The sequence below is a fragment of the Talpa europaea genome, assembly GCF_964194135.1.
Source record: "Talpa europaea genome assembly, chromosome: 3".
Lineage (NCBI taxonomy): Eukaryota > Metazoa > Chordata > Mammalia > Eulipotyphla > Talpidae > Talpa > Talpa europaea.
In genome coordinates, this window is record NC_140069.1 from 97192720 (window position 1) to 97213653 (window position 20934).

At 38.7% G+C, this 20934-nt stretch overlaps 1 protein-coding gene across 2 annotated transcripts; it reads left to right on the forward strand.

Moving 5' to 3' along the window:
• Positions 1-969: 969 nt before the first annotated feature.
• On the forward strand, positions 970-15218 carry NUP42 (nucleoporin 42; the record flags this gene model as incomplete). Of its 2 annotated transcripts, none has more annotated exons than XM_084230051.1 (7): positions 970-1081; positions 2966-3194; positions 4372-4466; positions 9080-9156; positions 9887-9973; positions 13093-13177; positions 14644-15218. In XM_084230051.1, the coding sequence occupies 7 exons, from the start codon at positions 970-972 to the stop codon at positions 15216-15218; spliced, it is 1260 nt and encodes a 419-aa protein (XP_084086177.1). The 2 variants fall into 2 exon arrangements, with proteins under 2 accessions (XP_084086177.1, XP_084086178.1); XM_084230052.1 differs by having other exon boundaries at positions 9887-9964.
• Positions 15219-20934: the final 5716 nt, after the last annotated feature.

A 20934-nucleotide genomic window follows, 5' to 3' on the forward strand; every position in this document is an offset into this window, starting at 1 on the left:
TCGCCAAAGACAGAGTGTGGAGCTGTGGAAAGGTGACGGAAAAGGAAAAGGTGATTATTGTAGGATTTGAGAGGAAGGTGGAGCTTGGTAAAATTTAAATGAAGTAGTTTTGACAAGCTCAAAGCAAAGAAGAACTATGAGTACAGTTATCAACATATTTGAACTAAGAGGTGGATGGAGGGTCATGTTTCCTTGAAAACTACAAAGTTAAGAAACTAGCTAATGTGTTTTTTATGAAGCCATGGTCTGAAGCACTGCTCCTGGGTAGAAATCAAGGCTGCTTCTGGATGGCAAGTGATTTAGATCCAGGCACAAGGGGGATGTTTCATTCTTACTGACATAACTTCAAATAGCAACATTTATGTGGACTTCAAACAAAAGTTTCTCATTGTGTAAGCATACAGTAATCATTCAAATATGGGGCTTGTTCTGATACGTTTCCGTTTCGTTCCGTTCTAAAAAGAAACACTGTTTCCTATAAACATTAACAGGAGTTTTTATCTGGTATCCATCCTGATGAATTGGCTAGATGGATCTTTCAATTTCTCTGCAGTTATAAACTAAAAGTATGAATCGTCCTATCAAGCTATCAAGCCACAGCTAATCTTTCTCTCAAGGCCTAGGTGAAGTTCTGTTGTTTCTTGATCCCCTTCCCTCCGTTTTGGATCGTAAGCCGCCTTTGATATCCGACGCCCCACACCACGATCAAATCCCTCTCTTTTTCCCTCAAACTATTCAAGCAACCCGCCATCTTAGGCCTACTCAGCGCGAGCGGGCAGTCAGTTCTTCTCAAATCCTATTGGGTAAAATCCACGCCTCTCAGCACCTGGGGGCGGGACAACAGGGAAAAGGCCTTTTCCGGGCGCGAAGAGATGACGTCACGTAGCGGCCCGAGCCCTAGGGTGGTTAAGTGCTCTCCGTTTGCCTCGAGTGTTGAGTGAAGACCGCTCCGTCCGCGTTACCATCGCGATGACCATTTGTCAGTACTTCCTCCAAGGCCGGTGCCGCTTTGGAGACCGGTGCTGGAACGAACATCCCGGCGCCAGGGGTGCGGGCGGGGGACGGCAGCAGCAACCCTCAGGTGAGGTTCCTCTCCCTCCTCCTCCAGCCCCACCGAGAAAGGGCTGGCCTCGGGGTCCGGCGGGCGGGGAACGGGCCCCCAGACCTGGGCCTGCGGCTCGGCGCAGCGCCGCGGCGCACGGGTAACAGGACGCGGATGTGCTGATGTGCCCCCCACCCTCGCCGGTCCCGCCCTTGGAGCTGGCACGCAGTTTCTCTCCTAAGATTTATCTGCCCACTGGTCCCCGGTCGGTGTTTGTTGAGCAGGGGAGGTCAGAGATTTGGCCTTGCGTGCTAATACCAACCACAATTAAGTCAGAAGTACGTATCTCAGCTATCTTGTCCCTGAGTGGCTGTGGTTCGGCAATTGGTGTATTTCGACCAGACTCTTCCTTGCTTTACTGCGCTTCTGGGTACTTGTTTTATGTTTTTGTTTCTCCCTTCATACCCTGCACATAATATGCCAAGCTTTTTTTTGAAGGCGAGGCTGGCAACTGAGGCCAGTCAGACCTCCTAATTAGAGAAATCGCAAACTCCTTTGAAAACCTAGTAAAAGCTACAGAGCCATACCTAGACTTGCGCGTAAAGAGGGGAGGGTAGGACGCCCAGTTAAGAACTCTCGTCGTGAGGGAAAAGGAAGGGGTATAGAGGACCACTTTGACCTCTCCGGGCCTGTCTTTGTCGAAGCATTTGGAATCTCTCACTAGACCACTTGTGGATGATGCACACGGGCTACCTTCAAGGAGAGGAGCAATCAGTCAGAAAGCCATTGTAACGCAAGGTTGTTAAAGGTCAGAGGAACAGATTTGATTTTCTTAGGATTGGAATTTAGTCCCTGACAGTATCAGAAGATGCTGTTCCCCAACTCACACCCACAAGCTCTTGCTTAGGGCTATTCATCTGACCCTTAAACATTGTGTTCAGTGTGGTTTCATGTGTGATACCTCCTCTTGGAGACAGCCCTTTTACATCGCCCGCAATTGGTCTAGTGAAATATTCCAAACCAAAACTTAGGACTCAGGGTCTAATAAGTGTGATTGTATTAACAGGAACAACAGGCGGTAATATTTCATTCTGTGGGGACTTACTGTAAATGTATTAAGTAATTGTTGAATGGATAGATTGATAGATGAAAAAATAAGATCTGACAAGTAAACATTCATATTTAGCTCACCCCCCAAAATGAATGCTTCTGAAATTAATAAATATGAAAGCCAAAGCAACACATTTAAAAGGTGAAATAAACCTCTTCAGTTTTATTTCATCCCCCAGAGGATTTGGAAAGTTAGGAAAAAAATAACATTACCACCTACTCGAGGGATCTCTTCCAGCAATGTGCTCTCGTTTCTCTTTGGTTTTATTAAGTTATTTTAGAGTTGGGAAATGAATTTGACAAGAGTATAGTTCCCATCACTCTAGTTTTTAATATATGTAAATGCATATCTCCCAATGTAGTCAGAAACACGGTGAATTATTTTGTTCCCCAACTGGGAAGCGATAAAATTTTGTAAAATATAGGGACAAAGAGGAAAGAGTCCTGTTGGTTCATTTTGATATTTATGAAATATTAGAAATTTACTTATAGAAGGAGGAATTCAATGCACTTTATTCGCATGTGGTTATCTCTGTAATTTCCCCATGAAAGATAAATAAGTAGTTTTTTGTTTTACTTTAATCAGAGGAAAGACTGAGTCAGATAGATTTAAGTATATTCAGGGGTAGAGAGTAGAGTCTTATCTTTTATATTCAACAAGCGCTTTAATACATTGTCCATTTTTCAGATGTGTTGAGTCATTATGTAATGTCTGCACATAATAAGACAACATACAATGAAATTTTTAGAGATTTAAAAGATGAGTTGAGAGTGAAATTGCTGGGGTATTTTATTTTATTATTTTTATTTTAGGTAGTAACAGACGTGGATGGAATACCACCAACCAGAGGTATTCCAGTGTCATCCAGCCATCCAGTTTCTCCAAGTCCTCACCATGGGGGGGCAGCAGAGATCAAGAAAAGTCATCTTTCAGTTCCTTGGATTCTGGAACTTCAACTGGCAGAAATTCAGGATTTGGATTATCTCAGAACCCATTTGCATCTCTTAGCTCTGATGAGCAGAAAGGTGAAAAGAAGCTTTTGTAAGTGAAAGCCTTCAGAAAAATGACTACCCATTTGCTTTTTTTCAAAAGCACCTACAATACTTTCCTTAAAAAAGAAGTAATACATTATTAAAAACTCAAAATTAAAAAAAAAAATCACCAATGATCCTGTCACTTATAATCACTGTTTTGCATATATCACATTAGATACTGTTTCACTTAAAATACATCATCTCACCATAACAATACAGTGCAAAATATGAGGTAACGTAAAGCAATTTTTGATCTTGGAAGTCACTTTATAGCACCTTATGTTTTTTTCTAAAACTTAACTCAGATAACCCACTGAAATTGATTTCCTTCATTATTTTGGTATAGCTTCATGGCATTTCTTGAGAACATTTGTAGTAGAATTTAATACTGTTGCCAAAGCAGTGGCTAGCTACCTGTAACTGTCTCAATTCCCAATTCCCAGGACAGAACTTAAATATTCTAATTAACCTCTTACTTCCTTTGACTAAATTAAAACAACGATGACCATTTTGAGACGTGTAACATAGGCAGATGATTTTTTTTAAAAAGTGAAAGTACAGGGCCTCCCTAGTGGTGAAGGGGTTAAAGTCTCCACACTATCAAGCTATCACCAACCACTGCAACATGAGTTCTATCCTCAGTCAGGGAGCTAACCCATATGGTGCAGCAGACCTGTTTCATCTGCTGCTCCGCTCAGCAGAGTATATATCAGTAGATCGGCTTGTTCTGTTCCCCACTCTGTCTCTGGTGAATCGTCTCACCCCTGCACCTCTGACCTATACCCCAGTTCTTGTATGCATAAATAAATAAATCTTTAAAAAATAAATAAATGTTTATGATGATGAACATAAAGATCAAGAAAGATTAAAGTTAGTATTGTGAATTTCATATATTTAGTTCTTTAAAGTATGTATGGTATGTGTATGGTATAGTTATAACTTGATAAATGTATTGGTTAGTGGTTCAGTATATTTGAAAATCAAATTTATAAACATCCTATGATAATATTTTTTATCATGGTTCATATTTCTGAGCTTTTGCATTAAAGAACATTCTTTAGCAAATATGGGACAATTCTAAAATTATATATTCACTATGATGTAAAATTTCAGTGATTGAGAATTATAAATAATAAATTTTAGCAGCGGATAAAAAATGTCCTTTGTTTTTTTTTTTTTCCCAGAGAAGGAATTGTAAGAGATATGGAAGTTTGGGAATCATCAGGACAGTGGATGTTTTCGGTTTATTGTCCAGTGGAAAAGAAACCTAATATTTCAGGTATCTAAGAAACTATGTTTTTAAAATGGGCTTTAAAAATGTTATTTTTCTAAAACTAAAACCATGCTAAATGAAGAAATTAACTACAGTTGGAGTTTGGATATTTTTTAAAATATCCAATTATTCTAGCACCACTTCATAATTTAGAAATTGAGGTTAGAAGATTTTGTTCTTTTAAGATATGTGATTCTCTTGAAAAAATTATAAAATCAGGACACACCACCATTCCATTTCTGTAAGTCCAGGAAGAAATTTTTTTCTTGGTTCCCTGCATGTACAACTTCAAAACCTTTTAACTGCCCTCAGTGAAGAGTCACATCCTACCTGCCATTAGCATTAGTGCCTTAGCTGCCTGATTCTGTTCTGTGTTTCTTTCCTTTCTTACCTTTTAAGAAGAGGTTTTGTTTGTTTTGGGTTTTTTTTTTTAAGATTTATTTATTTATGCACACAAGAACTAGGGTGTAGGCCAGAGGTACGGGGTGTGAGAGAATTCACCAGACATAGAGTGGGGAGCAGAATAAGTGTATCCAGTGAAATATACTATTGAAGGGAGCAGTAGGTGAGACAGGAGAGTTCTGTTGTGCCATGTGGGTCAGCTCCCCGGCTGGAGATCAAACTATGTTTCAGTGGCTGGCAATAGCTTGATAGCACTGTGTCTTTAACCCTTGTGCTACCAGGGAGGCCCACCTAAGAATAGTTACTTTTCACAAGGCATGTTGAGACCTTCCCTGGAGGTAGTTTTGAAGGTAGGGAACTTTATCTCCTTAACTTGGCTTAACATTGCATAGCATTCTAGCATTAGAACTAGACTACTCCTTTCCTTCCCATTTTCTTTTGTCCATTGTCCCTAACGTCTTTCTGAGCTGAAACCTAGTCCACCATGCTTTTCCATGCGCACTCAAGGTGTTCCTGGGTCTCCTTTGCAGTCCCTCAGAACCCTCAGATTTATACCTGCTCATGCTTTGTGAGCATTTGTGTCACCCACGCCTTAGTTGTTCATCCATTCATTCAGTCACCAAGTATTTATTGAATTTCTTCCTTGTACCCAGCCCTATTCTGAATTTTAGGGGACAGACTGAGGAGCAAGACAGACAAGATCCCTCCCTTATGAAACTTATGTTCTTTAGAGAGGGAGACAATAACTAATATAAATGAAATAATTTCACATAATGACATTTTATGTAAAGGAAGTAAAGAAAGAAGTAATATACCTGTTTTTAATCAGTTCAAAATTGTACTTAATGCCCATTGCCCTAAAGCATGTGTTCTTAAAATGTGGAATGTGGATCCCTAAGTAGGGTTGCCAGGGAATTTGTGGGACATCCAATTAAATTTAAATTTCAGACTAGGGCCTCCCTGGTGTCCTAGCGCTCCCACTGCTACGGATGAGTTTGATCCCCGGCCAGGGAGCTAACCCACATGGTGCAGCAGACCTCTCCTATCTCACCCATTGCTCCCCTCAGCAATATATTTCAGTAAATCTGCCTGCTCTGCTCCCCATTCTGCTCTGGCGAATCCTCCCCCCCAACCCCCGACACCTCTGACCTACACCCCAGTTCTTCTATGCAAAAATAAATAAAAATAATCTGATTAACAAAGAATAATACTTTTAATATGTATGTCTCATGTAACATTTTGGACACATACTAAAAAAGTATCTGTTACGTTTGAAACTCAGATTTAATGGGGCATCCTGTATTATTTGCTAAATCTGGTGACTTGTTTTCTCGAGACCTTCTGGAGGCTATCAAGTTCAGTTGTTTTTATAATATATTAATTGCATTTTCAATTTGTTGATATTCACACTATTGGTGCAAAAGCATTAATGAGTAAAACTGCTTATATGTTAGCATTAATGAGTAAAACTGATTTTATGTTAGTATTTAGTTGCCTCAAGGCAGAGGCAACTAAATACTAGTACACTAGCGTAATCGCAATTAAAAGGAAATTAATGCCATTTTTACTTAAAGGAAAAGTTATCCTTTTCCAATTATGTATCTGAGAACAGGTTTTCTTCATACACTTCAGTCATGCAATATATTGAACCAATACAAGGCAGAAGTATATGTAAGGGCAGAAGTATATGTAAGAAACCAAAATTCTTCTATTAAGTCAAATAAGAGATTTACTAAAATAAAACAATGCCATTCATCTCACTAACTTTTTTGTTTTGGAAATAGTGTTTTCATTTTCATTGATAAATATTGTTTTCTTAGTTATAAATGAATTAATATTTTCTATATTTATATCAGTTTTCATTTCAAATATAGTAAATATTGACATGTGACTTGATGTAACCAAAAGTTTTTTGGGACTTGATGATTTTTAAGAATGTAACAGGTCCTAAAACCAAAAAGTTCAAGAACCACTGTTCTTGGGATCCATTAGAGAGGTAACTTTTCCTGTATAGTTAGAATGATTCTACTTTTGTACCACCTTTGAGAAATTGAGAAAATAGTCACTCAATTCATTTTTTGTGACTTGTAGTTCAGATAAGGAACTCCAGTTGAGCCTTGATGGAATGAATGGACAGTAACTAAGGGACATTGTTCCTTTAGATAGAGTGGTTATCTGTACTTAGGAGATAACCCTGAATTTAGAAAAGATATCAGTTGGGGAAAACATTCCTGACAATGGCAAGTGCAAGGGCCTTGACATGAACAAGTTTGCAGACATGAACTTATTTGCAGACTAGTAAGACCTGAATCACTAAGGGAGAGTAAATGAAGGAAAAGTAGTGATATGATATAAGGCCAGAGTGGCAGCCAGAGACCAGATCATACGGGGCCTATTTGACTGGGCAGTCATGAGAGCTTTAAGTAAAGAAGGGATATAACCTGATTTGAAAAAGCTTTTTCCAGCTGTTGTGTGAAAAGAAATGATCTGTTGGGGGAACAAAATTGAAGCAGGGAAGTGAGTTAGGTGTCCACTGTTAAATAGTAGGTTAGAATTACTATTAGTGGAAACAGAATCGATCAAATTCAGGTTCTGTTTTGGAGCTGGAACTAACAAGATGCTAATTGATTGCATAAGGGGAAAGAAAAATACAAGGTGATTTCTAGCGTTTTGGGCTTAAGCAGTTTTTAAAAATGGTAAAGACAGTTCTTAGAGGCAATCCAGAATTCTGGATTGTTTTGTTTGTTTATTTTGATTACTTTGTCACTGACTTTGTATAATTTTGAGAGGATTACTTCACATCTCCATATATGCACAAGGTTGTTATTTGAATGTTTAGTTTTCTTCACTTTGAGATAGGTTCCTCGGAGTTACTGATGATCTGGGTTACAAGTAATTCTCTGTAGAAAATATTCTAGACTTTTTTTTTTCCTTAAGTTTTCCAAATTATAAAAGTTACAGCTATTGTTATAGACATGATAGAGAATACAGAAATATGTAAATAAAATAAAGGTTACCTGAAACATTTTGGCATATTTTTATTAAAATACATACACACAAACATTTCTTGTTCATATATATATATATTAAAAAAAATTAACATTGCTATTAATTGTGTGTTGTTTGTCTCTAATACTAAAATTACTGGAATAAATATCCTTATACATAATACCCTTTGCTTATACGTCTTATTATTTCATGAGGTTAAATCCTAGAAATTGCATTAAGGTCAATGTAAACATTTGTGAACATTTTTAAGACATTTGATGCTTATGGATATTTTTCCTCACAGAAAAGTAACTTTTTAAGTTCCTTGATGACAAATAAGGAGAACATTCATTTCACCACATCCTTATTAACAATGTGTCAACCATGTTTAATTTTGTCAGTCTAATAAGTAAAGCATTTTCACTATTTTAAGTTGTATTTTTAAATAGACCTTTTGAATCTCATTCATTTATATAGTGGCTATTTGAATTATTTTGTTAATTGCCTGTTGATTATCTTTGCCTATGTTGACTTATTTTCCTTACATTTAAATTAGCTCTTCTTGGCCTCCCTGGTGGCGCAGCAGGTTGAGCACAGCGCTTAGAAGCTGTCCACAGCCTCTGCAGCACAGGTTCAATTACCAGCCGGCCAGGGAGAGACCCACATGGCGCAGCAGACCTCTCCTGTCTTGCCTGCTGCTCCCCTCAGCAGTGTATTTCAGTCAGTCTACCTGTCTGCTCCCCACTCTCTCTGGTGAATCCTTTCCCCGCATCTCTGTCCTGTATCCCAGTTCTTGTATAAATAAAAATAAAACTTTAATAAATAAATAAATAAATAAGCTCTTCTCCTGTCATATACATGGCACTTATTGTTTCTTCAGTTTATCATCTGCATTTTAATTTTGCCTATTGTAGTTTTTGACATAAAGAATTTTTTTGAGGCAGAAGTTTGTAGTCAGCTCTTCCTTTTTCTTTTCTTATTCCTTCTGCTCCATTTATCTTTAGAGTTATCCCCATTCAAAGATCAAATAGCCAACTATATTTTATTCTAATTTTATACTTTATTAAGCATTAAATAAAGAGTAGGCTTTGGATTTTTCCATATGATTATAAAATTTTTCTAATGATCAACATGAGCATATTTTCTTTTCTAGCACCTCTAGCTTTACTATTCTATCATCAAACGTATTGGTATTTATTTTAAAGATTCCAATTGATTCCTCACTTCAGGTTTTACAGACATTTCACCAGAGGAGTTGAGGCTTGAGTACCATAACTTCTTAACCAGCAATAACTTACAGAGTTATGTAAGTTTGTTTCCTATTCATCTACCTCCATAACAGATTAGCTGTTAATTGCTGTTGTCTTTTTGATGTGATTTGTTTAGAAAGTGGATAAGGTGTATAATTTTTTTCAGGAAAAGGTTATTTTATAAATTTCTTTGAAATTCATTGGTTATCTGAAATGGTGATAATGTATTTTAACTGCAGTAACTAAGAATGTCATTTTTTTATTACAAATTAACCAGCAGCAATCCCAGAAGTCAAACCCTTTCATCATTTGACAAACATTATGAGGTATCTCGTAGGTGCAGCTACCATGATGAATGCCAGTAAATAAAGTTAAGTAAGATGCAGTCTGTTACACAGTTTAACATCCTTACATATCAAATACCAAAAAATTCAAAAGCTGGGCTTGAGTAAATTGAATACCTAAAGGAAATGACATAAACTGTGTTTTCTGTGTCACAGCCATGATCATGTATTTCAGCTAGTATTCATGTTCACCTCCCATCCAAATGCAACTCTTTGCTGCCAGGTACTTGTGATTCTTCACCAGGTGATATCAGGAGCTGGAGAACAGGGTGAGACTACAGCTGAAATATCTTTGGCTAATAGGATCGGGTCAATGCAAATTTTACAATAGGCCATGAAAATGTTTTATAAACTTTTTGTAACTTTGGCAAATAAAGATGTGAAGTTGTTGTGGAGAGATTAAATTAAGCACTCAGTATTATTATTGTTCTTCTCTCATCAGCTGAATTCCGTCCAACAATTAATAGATCAGTGGAGGAAAAGGATAAATGAACTGAAAAGTCTAAATACATCAACTAATATATCTTTGGTGAGTATTGGAGAGTTTTCTGCAGGGTTGTATCTTCTCTATAGCTTTTTTCTAGAGAATCTCACTTTGAATATGGAAATCAAAGCAACATTCTCTGTCAAGAATTTTGACACAGGGCTACCCCGGTGGCGCAGCAGGTTGAGTGCAGCGCTCTGAGGCTGTCCGCAGCCTCTGCAGCGCGGGTTCGATTCCCAGCCAGCAAGGGGGATACTCACGTGGTACGGCAGACCTCTCTTGTCCCTCCCCCTGCTCCCCTCAGCAGTGTTTTCAGCCCGTCTGCCTGTTCTCCTCTCTGCTCTGTCTCTGGTGAATTCTCTCACCCTCTCGCACCTCTGGCCTGTTCCCCAGGTCTTGTACAAATAGATAAATCTTTAAAAAAAAAAAAAAAAGGAATTTTGACACACTCTCAAGAATTGTATCATCATTTAGAGTTAAGGACCTAGAATTGTTTTCTCTCTGGTCCTTAGTCAGAAAGGCACAGATAATTAAACTTTTCTAAAACTAGTTTTTAGGGTAAGATTTTTTACTTTGGTATAGTACTAGCTTTGGAAGTTTGACATGAATATTCCAGGTTATTATCAACATTTACAAAGAAATTGTTTTGAAAAATGATATAAATGCACATTTAGACTGCTGTAAACTTTCATGACTGCAGGATTCTTACCACATGTTCCTTTCCTTACGCAGCAATGCCTTTAGGAGATATACCCACTCATCTCAAAAGATACCAACTGTAGCATACTCATTATTGCTGTGTGTTAGTATTTCTCTACCCCTATAAAACGTTCTTAAGAACCTTTTTTTAAAATAAGATATTTGCATTTAGAATTTAACATTTCCATATTTCCAGGCAGTTTGTTTCTACTTTCTAACAAACAATGTAAGAGTAGTATCTGCTTAAACTTAGTGAATGACAGTCCCAGCACCCCACTACCTTCTTATATATGTGCTTCCCAGTAACTGGACATGTATGCAAGCTCCTTTTTCTCACTCTTCAGTTGTTATACTGCAATTTGAATTTAGTAGGACTTCTTGGGAATATTCTGTCCCTAGGTGAAAAATGGTACAACATCATCTTTGCTGAGAGCTTTTGTAAAAGAGATAACAGTCCAAAAAATTTCCCTCGTGGTTGGAAGTTCCTAGCTTCCTAGGACCCTCCATAGATGAGACAGACAACCATAACTGGCATAGTTATTCATTCATTATACTTTTTTTTTTTAAAGATTTATTTATTTTTTTATTTTTACAAGCACTGGGTACAGTCAGAAGCGCGGGAGGGTGAGAGAATTCACCAGAGCCAGAGCAGGGAGCAGAGCAGGCAGAAGGACCAAAGTACACTGCTGAGGGGAGCAGCGGGCGGCAGGAGAGGTCTGCGCCCCATGTGGGACCCTCCTCCAGTGGCCTGGGAGCAGCCGGGGATCGAACCGGCACTGCAGAGGCTGCGGGCAGCTTCGCAACCCAGCGCTCAACCATTGCACCACCGGGGAGGCCCTCATTCATTATACTTTTAACCCGTTCTACAGACATAATAAAGTTTGTTTAACCATTTACCTATTGAATATTACATAATGAGGAGAAGAAGCTAGGCCCCCAAAAGTACATACTGTATGATTCCATTTAGCTAGAAAAGATAAACCTCATGTATTGTGATAGAAAACAAATGAGCCGTTTGTTGTGGCCAGAGGGTTGACTGGAAGAGGACATAGAAAACTTTTAGAGTGGAAATGTTCTAAATCTTGATTGTGGTTGTGGTTTTTTGTTTTTTTTTTTAAAGATTTATTTATTTATGCATACGAGATCTGGGATAAGGCCATAGATGCAGGGGGTGAGAGGATTCACCAGAGACAGAGTGGGGAACAGAAGAGGCAGATTGACTGAAGTACACTGCTGAGGGGAGTAGTGGGCGAGTCAGGATAGGTGTGCTGTGCCATGTGGGTTGCTCCCTGGCCAGCCAGGGATCGAACTCGTGCTGCAGAGGCTGAGGATTGCTTCATAGTGCAGTGCTTAACTCCTTGCGCCACCAGGGAGACCATGGTTGTAGTTTTAAGCTTGTCAAAGCTCATTAAAATATATACATAAAACAGGTATGTTTTATTATTTGTAAACGAAACCTCAGTAAAAGAAAAAAATTTTTTAGTACTATTAAGGCTTTCAAATGAGAAAATATGTATCTGCTTGGGTTGATCATGAAAGACGTCTTGAAGGGAAGAAGTGAAAAATCCTGGAAACAGAGATTTAGATTTCAGCAAGCAGGAATGAAAAGCATAAAGTATTTTCAGGGAAATAAACAGATTTTAGTGGTAAGATTTTAATAAAGTAATTGTAAGTCAACTTTAATTCAAGCATCAGAGTTGTAGGCATATTCATACTTTGGGTGTTTTTCCATTTTAAGCATTTAACTTAACTTTTTTTTTTTAAAGATTTATTTATTGGGCCTCCCCGGTGACGCAGCAGTTGAGCACTGCCCGCGGCCTCTGTGGCACCGGTTCGATCCCCAGCTGCTCCCCGGCCACCAGAGGAGGGTCGCACTTGGCGCGCAGACCTCTCCTGCCACCCGCTGCCCCCCTCAGCAGTGTACTTCGGTCATTCTGCCTGCTCTGCTCCCCACTCTAGCTTTGGTGAATTCTCTCACCCTCCCGCGCTTCTGACTGTACCCAGTGCATGTATAAACAAACAAACAAACAAATAAATACAACATGCTGCTATAAAATAAATAAATAAAAATTTATTTATTTATGCATATAAGAACTAGGGTACAAGCCAAAGGTGGGGCGGGGGGTGGTGAGAGGATTCACCAGAGGCAAAGCGGGGAACAGAACAGGCAGATTGACTGAAATTACTCTGTCTGCTCAGGAGAGCAGTGGGCAAGTCAGGAGAGATCTGCTGTGTCATGTGGGTAGCTCCCTGGCCAGAGATCAAACTCGTGCTGCAGTGGCTGCGGATAGCTTCATAGTTAGGTAGCTTCATGGGTTGTGTCTTAACCCCTTGTGCCACCAGGGAGGCCCTAACTTTACATTTTTAAACAGATATCGTAAAAGTTGAATTTAACTGGAAGGTATATAGAATAGGTATTGAGAATTACTCATAAGCATGTTATCATTTGCGTTCTTTTTTAATAGCTCTCTGATGTGAAGGTTGGAGTAAATCAAGCGGCACCTTCATTTGGATTTGGCAGTGGGCAGACAACAACATTTGGGTCACCAGGTACGTAATAAAATAATTTAGAACTTCACTAATTTAGAAAAGTAGGATTTTGTAGGTTTCAAGTCATAAAACCTGAAAACATGTTAATTGCCATTTTTTATTTTTTATTGACATAACACCAGTTATATAGATTTATGTTATATAGGTTTTGTATGTACAGCATTGTAAATCAACAGCATATGCTACATTTAATTTGCCACCAAAAATATCATTTTCATCCTTAACCATACTCTTGACTCTTTACACTGTTTGTTCAGTCCTATCTGTCCCCATACCTTCTGAGAGTCACTAGTTTGTTTTATAATGTTTGGTTTTCTTTTATTTTGTTTGTTCGTTAGTTTTGTTTCTTTATCTTCCACATGATAGTAAATTTTTACAGTGTTTGTCTTTCTCCATTTGGAATATTTCACTAACTGATACCCTCTAGTTCCATCCATGTTATAGCAAATGGCAGGACTCATCTTTTTCATATAGCTGATGAACATGGAAATGCACCTTGCTCTTGAAATTAGTGTTTTCATGTTCTTTGTGTAAGTACTTAGAAGACAGATAACTGGATCATAAGGAACTTCTATTTTTAAATTTTTGAGGACTCTCCATATCATTTTCCATAATAACTGTGTTAAGTGCCATTTTATTTTTTTAATGAATATTAAGGGTTTTTTTATTATTATTCATTTATTTATTTATACAAGCACTGTATACAGTCAGAAGCACGGGAGGGTGAGAGAATTCACCAGAACCAGAGCGGGGAGCAGAGCAGGCAGAAGGACCGAAGTACACTGCTGAGGGGAGCAGCGGGCGGCAGGAGAGGTCTGCGCGCCATGTGGGACCCTCCTCCGGTGGCCGGGGAGCAGCCTGGGATCGAACCGGCGCTGCAGAGGCTGCGGGCAGCTTCATAACCCAGCGCTCAACCGCTGCGCCACCGGGGAGGCCCTTAAGTGCCATTTTAAATCACCTTTATAAATTCTACTGACTTCCATTATGAAGCTTTGAAGAATTTGAGTCATAAAGCATTTGTGAAATAGGACTGGACATTTTTTTGGAAAGACTTTAGTTTTTCAGAAGTTTCATAGGTATACCTAGCTATTGTTGCAGCACATTTGAAAACTTTGTCATTGTGCTATAACAGCATAGTATTGTCCTCAAATGAGAGGTCTGGTGAGACTGAGGATTAGGGAATGGGGGTGAGATGTGGGAGCCAAAAGTGAAAGTCCACTCCCTAATCCCTGAGTTTTCTCAAAGCTATCTTCTTGAGTGAAGATAAATCACGAAGGAAGTGCAATCAGTGTAGCAGAAAGACAGGACAATGGGGTTTAGTGTATTCATTCTAACTTTTCTTTTTCAGTCTTCTTCCTCCTAATAAACTTCTCAACATCCACACATGGCAGAATAAGAAAACGGGGAATAATATGACTGTATTTTCAACTATAATGGGTTCTTTTTTCTTTTTCTGGTGTTTATAGGTTTTCCAGTGAATAACAGAAGTGATAATGCTCAGAATTTTAGTTTTAAAACAAGCTCTGGATTTGGCAGTACCCCTTCTGGAAGCCCTTCTGTGTTTGGGAGTACACCAGCATTTGGAGCTGTACCCTCTACCAGTTCTGCCATCACTACTTCTGCTACAACTTTTGGATTTGGGAAAGCTGAAACCACATCTGCTGCTTCATTTTCATTTAAAAACCCTGCAGCTTCCAGTTTTGGATCAACTGGATTTTCAGGATTTCCACCTCCGATGGCGTCAGGTCCTGCTGGCACTCCAGTGGCTCCAGTCTTTGGAAGCAGCAGTTCTACAGCTGGTTTTGGTAGTCCAAACTCACATTCTCACACTGCTTTTTCCAAGTCACCCAATGGCGCCTTTGGAAATAGTGGCATATCCACCTCGCTCCCAGGCTCACTTGGCAGTACCACAACAGATAATGTATTATTCACACCTAAGGATCAGCTGTCAGCAGAAGAACTAGAACAATTTCAATCCAAGAAATTTACACTAGGAAAAATTCCATTAAAGCCACCACCTATGGAACTTCTAAACATTTAAAATGGCAATTTAAATACCAAAAAGAACAGCTTTTAAATTTATTTTGAGTGATTCATATAAAACAGCAGATGTATACATGTATACATACACACACATATGTGTATATATATATTTATAAAGAATATAAGCTTTCAGTAATCTTAGGGGTTTTGAAATTTAACTTTTTTCCCCTTGAGCTAATTTAAGTAAAACACTCAGCAAGAGATTTTTTTTTTTTGCCATAATTATGAATGGAACTGAAAAAAACTCAATGTGCACTGAATAAATTGCATTTCTCATTCTACGTTACTTAACTGGCTTACCCTTTAAACATTTTTTTTAGAAGGAGATCATTTTTAGAACATTTAGGGGGGAAATGCTTAAATACTTAGCCCACTTACCAAATAAATCTGAGTAGCATGATTTTCCTTCATGTTAAAGACTCTCTTAAAGAAAGAAATAATAGTTTTTGATATAGAGGGTGACAATTTTTATTTTGGGGACCAAGGAAGCATTTTTATGAACTCATTTTGTTCCCCTGTTGATTTTGATAGTCTCATGGGTAACCACATGAGTTCTCTTCAACAATTTTAAGCTAATACTATCTTGGCCTAGTTTTCGTATAATTTATTTCTCATATTATCTTAACAAGTAGATGAGTTTTAAGGATAGAAATTGTGATTTCATATGAATAAATATTTCTATATAAATAAATATATAATGGGATCAGAATCAACTATTTCTAGAACTTCAGTTAGAATTCTCAGCCATGTTTGGATGTCAGATTGAGAGAAAAAGATCTTGTGTATTTTATATATGGATGATCCAGGAAGCAAAGTCCTGCCATGGATTCAGGCATATGTGTTAGAGCCATGCTTCTTTCTCAGGCCTCAAAAATAACACAGCTAGTACTGCCAGATCATCTAGCTAACATAGTTCTGCTATTCAGCTGATTTTTTTTAAGTGAAAGTAAAACCTTACATAAAAATAATCCAAATGATTTCAGTGTATTTGAAAAGGATTCAGTTTGAAGTATTATATGTCTTTGAATTACAAAGTTCTGGAATCCCAGCATTTGGGAATGTGTACTCAAGGAGTATGCATTTGAAAACATTTTGGGTTTAGAGATGTTCAATAGACCATAAATTTTTGCTTTCTTAAGCTCTAAAAGACTTTCCAATGTTGATTCAACTTACGACTGACTCCTAGATGTTCCTACCTGTATGGAAATAACCCTGGTTACTTGTAGATTTGTTGCAGGCTTACCAGATGGTGGCACATGTTCTTGCTGTCTATAGGGTAACTGATAAACACCTAGATATAATGGGATACATCAGTATAACTATAGCATAACCACCAAAAGTACAGGTACAGAATGATATGAATGATATATCATTTAAAGTACAAAATGTAAAACACTGTATCATATAGAAACATAGTAAAAGAATAACAGCATGAGAATAATAAGCATTCAGTCTCCCCTTTATCAAAAAGAAAAAGTCAGGCAAAGCATTACTGGAATTACCTATTAATTCAGAAGCTACTCAACTCAGGAACATTTACGTAATTCAGTAGAGAAAACATCACTGTGTAAGAAAAAGCTTGCTTCATTAAAAGTTCCCTGATGATATGGACTCACCAAATGCAAATGCAAGATTAGGAATTCAGTCCTACAAGACCCCCTTAAGCAGGTTTGGAAGCAGGCTCTGAAGGATCTGGGAAGTCCCAAAAAACGTATCAAAAATAATATGTACAGAGGACCTGCGAAGAATGCATACAAATGCTACAAAGTAGTTAACAGTCCTGAGGGGCCATCAGCCTGTGGTAACTTCCAGAGGAAATGAATTTTTTTTTAAAGTTTTGAAAGGGAAGTGAAATCAGTGGGAAGGAGAAATACCCAAAATAGCCAGAAGAAAATCTAGAGATAAACCTAGCCTGGGAAGATTACATTAACTTTATAAAAGAGTCTGAGAAACCTTATCTCTTCAAGGAATCTTTACTAAATGGGTAAACTTGGGCAGGTTAACTTTTCTAATCTTACCTGAAGAATAGGTAATATCCACCACCCACTGATTATGTGAATCAATAATGTAATGTATTTAGCAGAGAAATTATACTCAGTAATTCCATTATTGAGCAAAACTGCTTATTCAATATAAAGAGTTCAGATAAAAATACATAAAATAAAAATTGTATTCCACTTCCCCAGAAACATTGTATTTAACATTCTTGTATATGGTTCACGTGTTTTTATTCTTTTTATACATTCTAATAGTTTTCAGTGGTAATCATGATTTTGCACCTTGTCACTTAACAGAGTCTCTTGAACCTTCAATGTCAGCACATAGATTAACTGTTTTCTAAAGGTCATATGGTAGCCATTGTTTATTAATTCATTTAACCGTGTCCCTGGTTGTAGGCCAACAACCCTTCAGCAAGACATCCTGGAGCATACATGTATATTGTAGAATGTCTTACTGAAGACCTTTGCGTATATATACATATATATGTAAATATATCTTTACACCATTGTTGAATTTTTGTAAGAAGTAAAAAACACTGAGTTGAAGTAAGAAGTGTTTTGATTTTACTAAATTGCTCTTTGAAATGTCAGTTTATGCCCTCTTGTAAAAACAGGAGACACCATTTATGTGTCAAAGGAGAGTAGATAATGATTTGGTTGTAATTGAATATATACAATGGATAATGATTTTGTTGTAGGCAACATGAGGACAGGGGGCTTGATCAGCAATGGTCATTAAGCTCCTACCAGCGAGTCCCCTGGAGTAGAACCACATGGAAGTTTTGGATCTTGTGCATTTTCCTCCCCTCAAAATAGCTGGAGAAAAAGGATTCCCAACTGCTCCAATATGTTACCTACTCTGCAGACCAGAAATTATGTTTACCAGTATTGAATGTCCAAATCCACCATTGACCATAAGGATGGATCTCATCAAAGCAGAAAGAAAACAAAAAACATTGGCAGAAAGTCGAACCTTAGGCAGCTCACTAATGAGGATGGAGTGGAGAAAGATGGATCTAAGAAACAGCTCCAGCTTTCTAACTGACCAAGCAGTTTCTAACATACCAAACCTGAATCTGTCATCTTGAAGATATGTAACTGCAACACCTCTGCATCCCCCTCCTCTCAGCTCCGGCATAGCCAACCTAAGCCCTGGGAGGCCATCTCCTGTGACCAGCACATCTGCGGAGCCCAGAGTGCCCTGCACTTGTTCCCACCTGCCGCAGACAGGACAGCAGATGAAGTTCTCTGCCATTAACGAAGACTCAGAGTCTAAATGAATATGCAGTGGGGGGAAGCTGGGGAGAGTGCCATCAAAGCAGCTCTGCCTTTCACTCCTGCAGCCCAAGCTTTTATTAAAGATATGAACAAAGGAACAAGAAAATAGCACATAATTGTGTTTTTGCTTGTACAGATTAATAAGTTACTGCTGAAAACAAGTTTTCCTGGTTGGTAGGAAACATGCGCACAAGCCAGCACGTCCTCGGAGAACAGGAGTCAATTCTGGGAAGAAGTTCTGTTTGCAGAACTTACGTCCTGGAACCTGGAATGCAGAGTAAACAGGTATTCTCCAAAAACTCCAGCTCCCTTTAGGGCAGCAGGCTCCCAACACCCACATAGCTATTCCATACCCTCTTTTCAGTCTTCTAATTGTCCTTCTGAAGGAATGACCTCTACTCACTTCACAGAGAAATTAGAAGCCATTGGAAGACACTGGTCTTTTTCTTTTGCACTCCAGCGCCAGCCCTCCACACACACTATGTGACACCACCCATTATCCCTCTCCCCCTGCATCACCTGGTCTCCCTCTTCACCAAATTCGCTCACAAAGATCAAATGTGCTGTAGCATCTCCCTGCTAAGGGGAAAACAAGTGCAGGCTCTTGACCTAGTCTTCCCAAAACACTACTCTACCCTACCTGTTCCCTCTGAAACAGCCATGCTTCTCTAAATGTTTCATTTGATCGCTCTTCTCTCCCACCTAGTCTTGCCCCTCTCCTCAATCCATTTCAATTTGTCTTCTGGTCCCCATCCCACTGAAAGCCCTTACTCAAGTCTCAAGGGAGGCCAATCAGGCCTCCCTTTTCATACTGGCAACCTTCCTTCAACAGCTCCAAAGCCAACATCTTATTAGAAACAGTGAAGAAAAAAGTCTCCCCCGCATTCTTGATCAGTGATAGAAAACAGATTTTTCTGTTCTAACCAAATGCTGATACAAATATCTGCCTCATTCTTTTTAACAGTTGCATTGTATTCCATTGCATGACTGTATCATAATTTATTTAACTTCTCCTTTGCTGATGGCATTTGGGTGTTTTGTTTTTAGCAATTGAATAACAATTCCACAATGCACTTTTTGGGATCTTGTCCACACACATACACTCACATAAACACAGTTCTTTCCTCAACATCAGCAAACACATAACTGCTGAATTGTGCTTTTCAAGATTTTAAGGAACTTACCAACACGTCACATTGTGTATTCCTGTGACCACTGTGAAGAAAAGGAGAGGGGAAAGGCTATGGTGTCTAGATTTTTTCTTCATTGTCTTCAGGTCACCAAATAGAGCCCAACTGTTAGTAAGATAGGCTCTTTGAAGCTCCCGCTAAAATTAAAAAATCTTCAATTTTCTATGCAAGTCCCAATTGCCTGGTAGTCTCTGTTTCCAAAGCACATGTATTGGTAGACCATGGAAATTTCCAACTCTCTTTTCGTGATTGTCTGAGGTTTGCAATGACCCAAAACAGAGGTAAAGATGCTAACACAAGCCTCCAACCCCCATCCCCCTAAGAGGGACCATGGTTCCCAGACTGACCACCTGACTTCTCAGCCCTTGCTTTGACTTTGTAGTGAATGGCCTTAACCTGTCCCATAATACCCATATTGTGCCTGCCATTGCCTGCAGCTAGGAATCTGCACTTCTGGCTAATGTAACACAATGTCTCTCAGAAGTATATTGTGCCCTTTCTGCTTCTGATGCCTCATTTTAATAACTTTACAAACTTTTCTGAGCTAATCTCAGTTTTAAAGCCCTAGAACTGAGATCTAACACAGTATAGGTCACCCCTTCATACCTGACTATACTTCCCTATCCTGTTTTGTGCTAATAATTAAGCTTTCTCTTCCTTGACCTTACAGAAAATTTATTTTTCGAATATTTTTTTCTCTTTTGTCTTCATATACTCAGAGGTACCTTTGCTCCTGTTCTCCCTTCCCCCACTGATGGAGGATAAGGACAGAAAAGTTGGAAAGGAGGTGCCACAAGACCAGAAACCTGGCTCACACAATGCCAGGAGCTGGAGATGGGGCTAGAGGTGATTAACATAATCATTAAACCAGTTTAAGGGACTAAAAATCCTTAGACGCCTAGGCACAGACCCAAGCAAAGAGTCAGACTGCTGTTAGTGTCATAGGGCGCAGACCAGAGGTAAATTATGATATGGAGATTGAGGGCCATTGTAGAGTCTCTGGTCCCTTTCAATTCTACATAGTTATCTAAAATTAACAGCAAACAGGCCACTCCACAAAAGAATGAGCCACTCCAGAAGAGAAGAAGACAATAGCAGTGCAATCTCTGCACTGGCAAGGGGTGGCAGAAAACAACAGGTAGAAACCCTATTTTATTTTTTAAGATTTATTTTGTTTATTTATGCATACAAGAAATGGGGTACAGGCCAGAGGTGCAGGGGTGAGAGGATTCACCAGAGAGAGTGG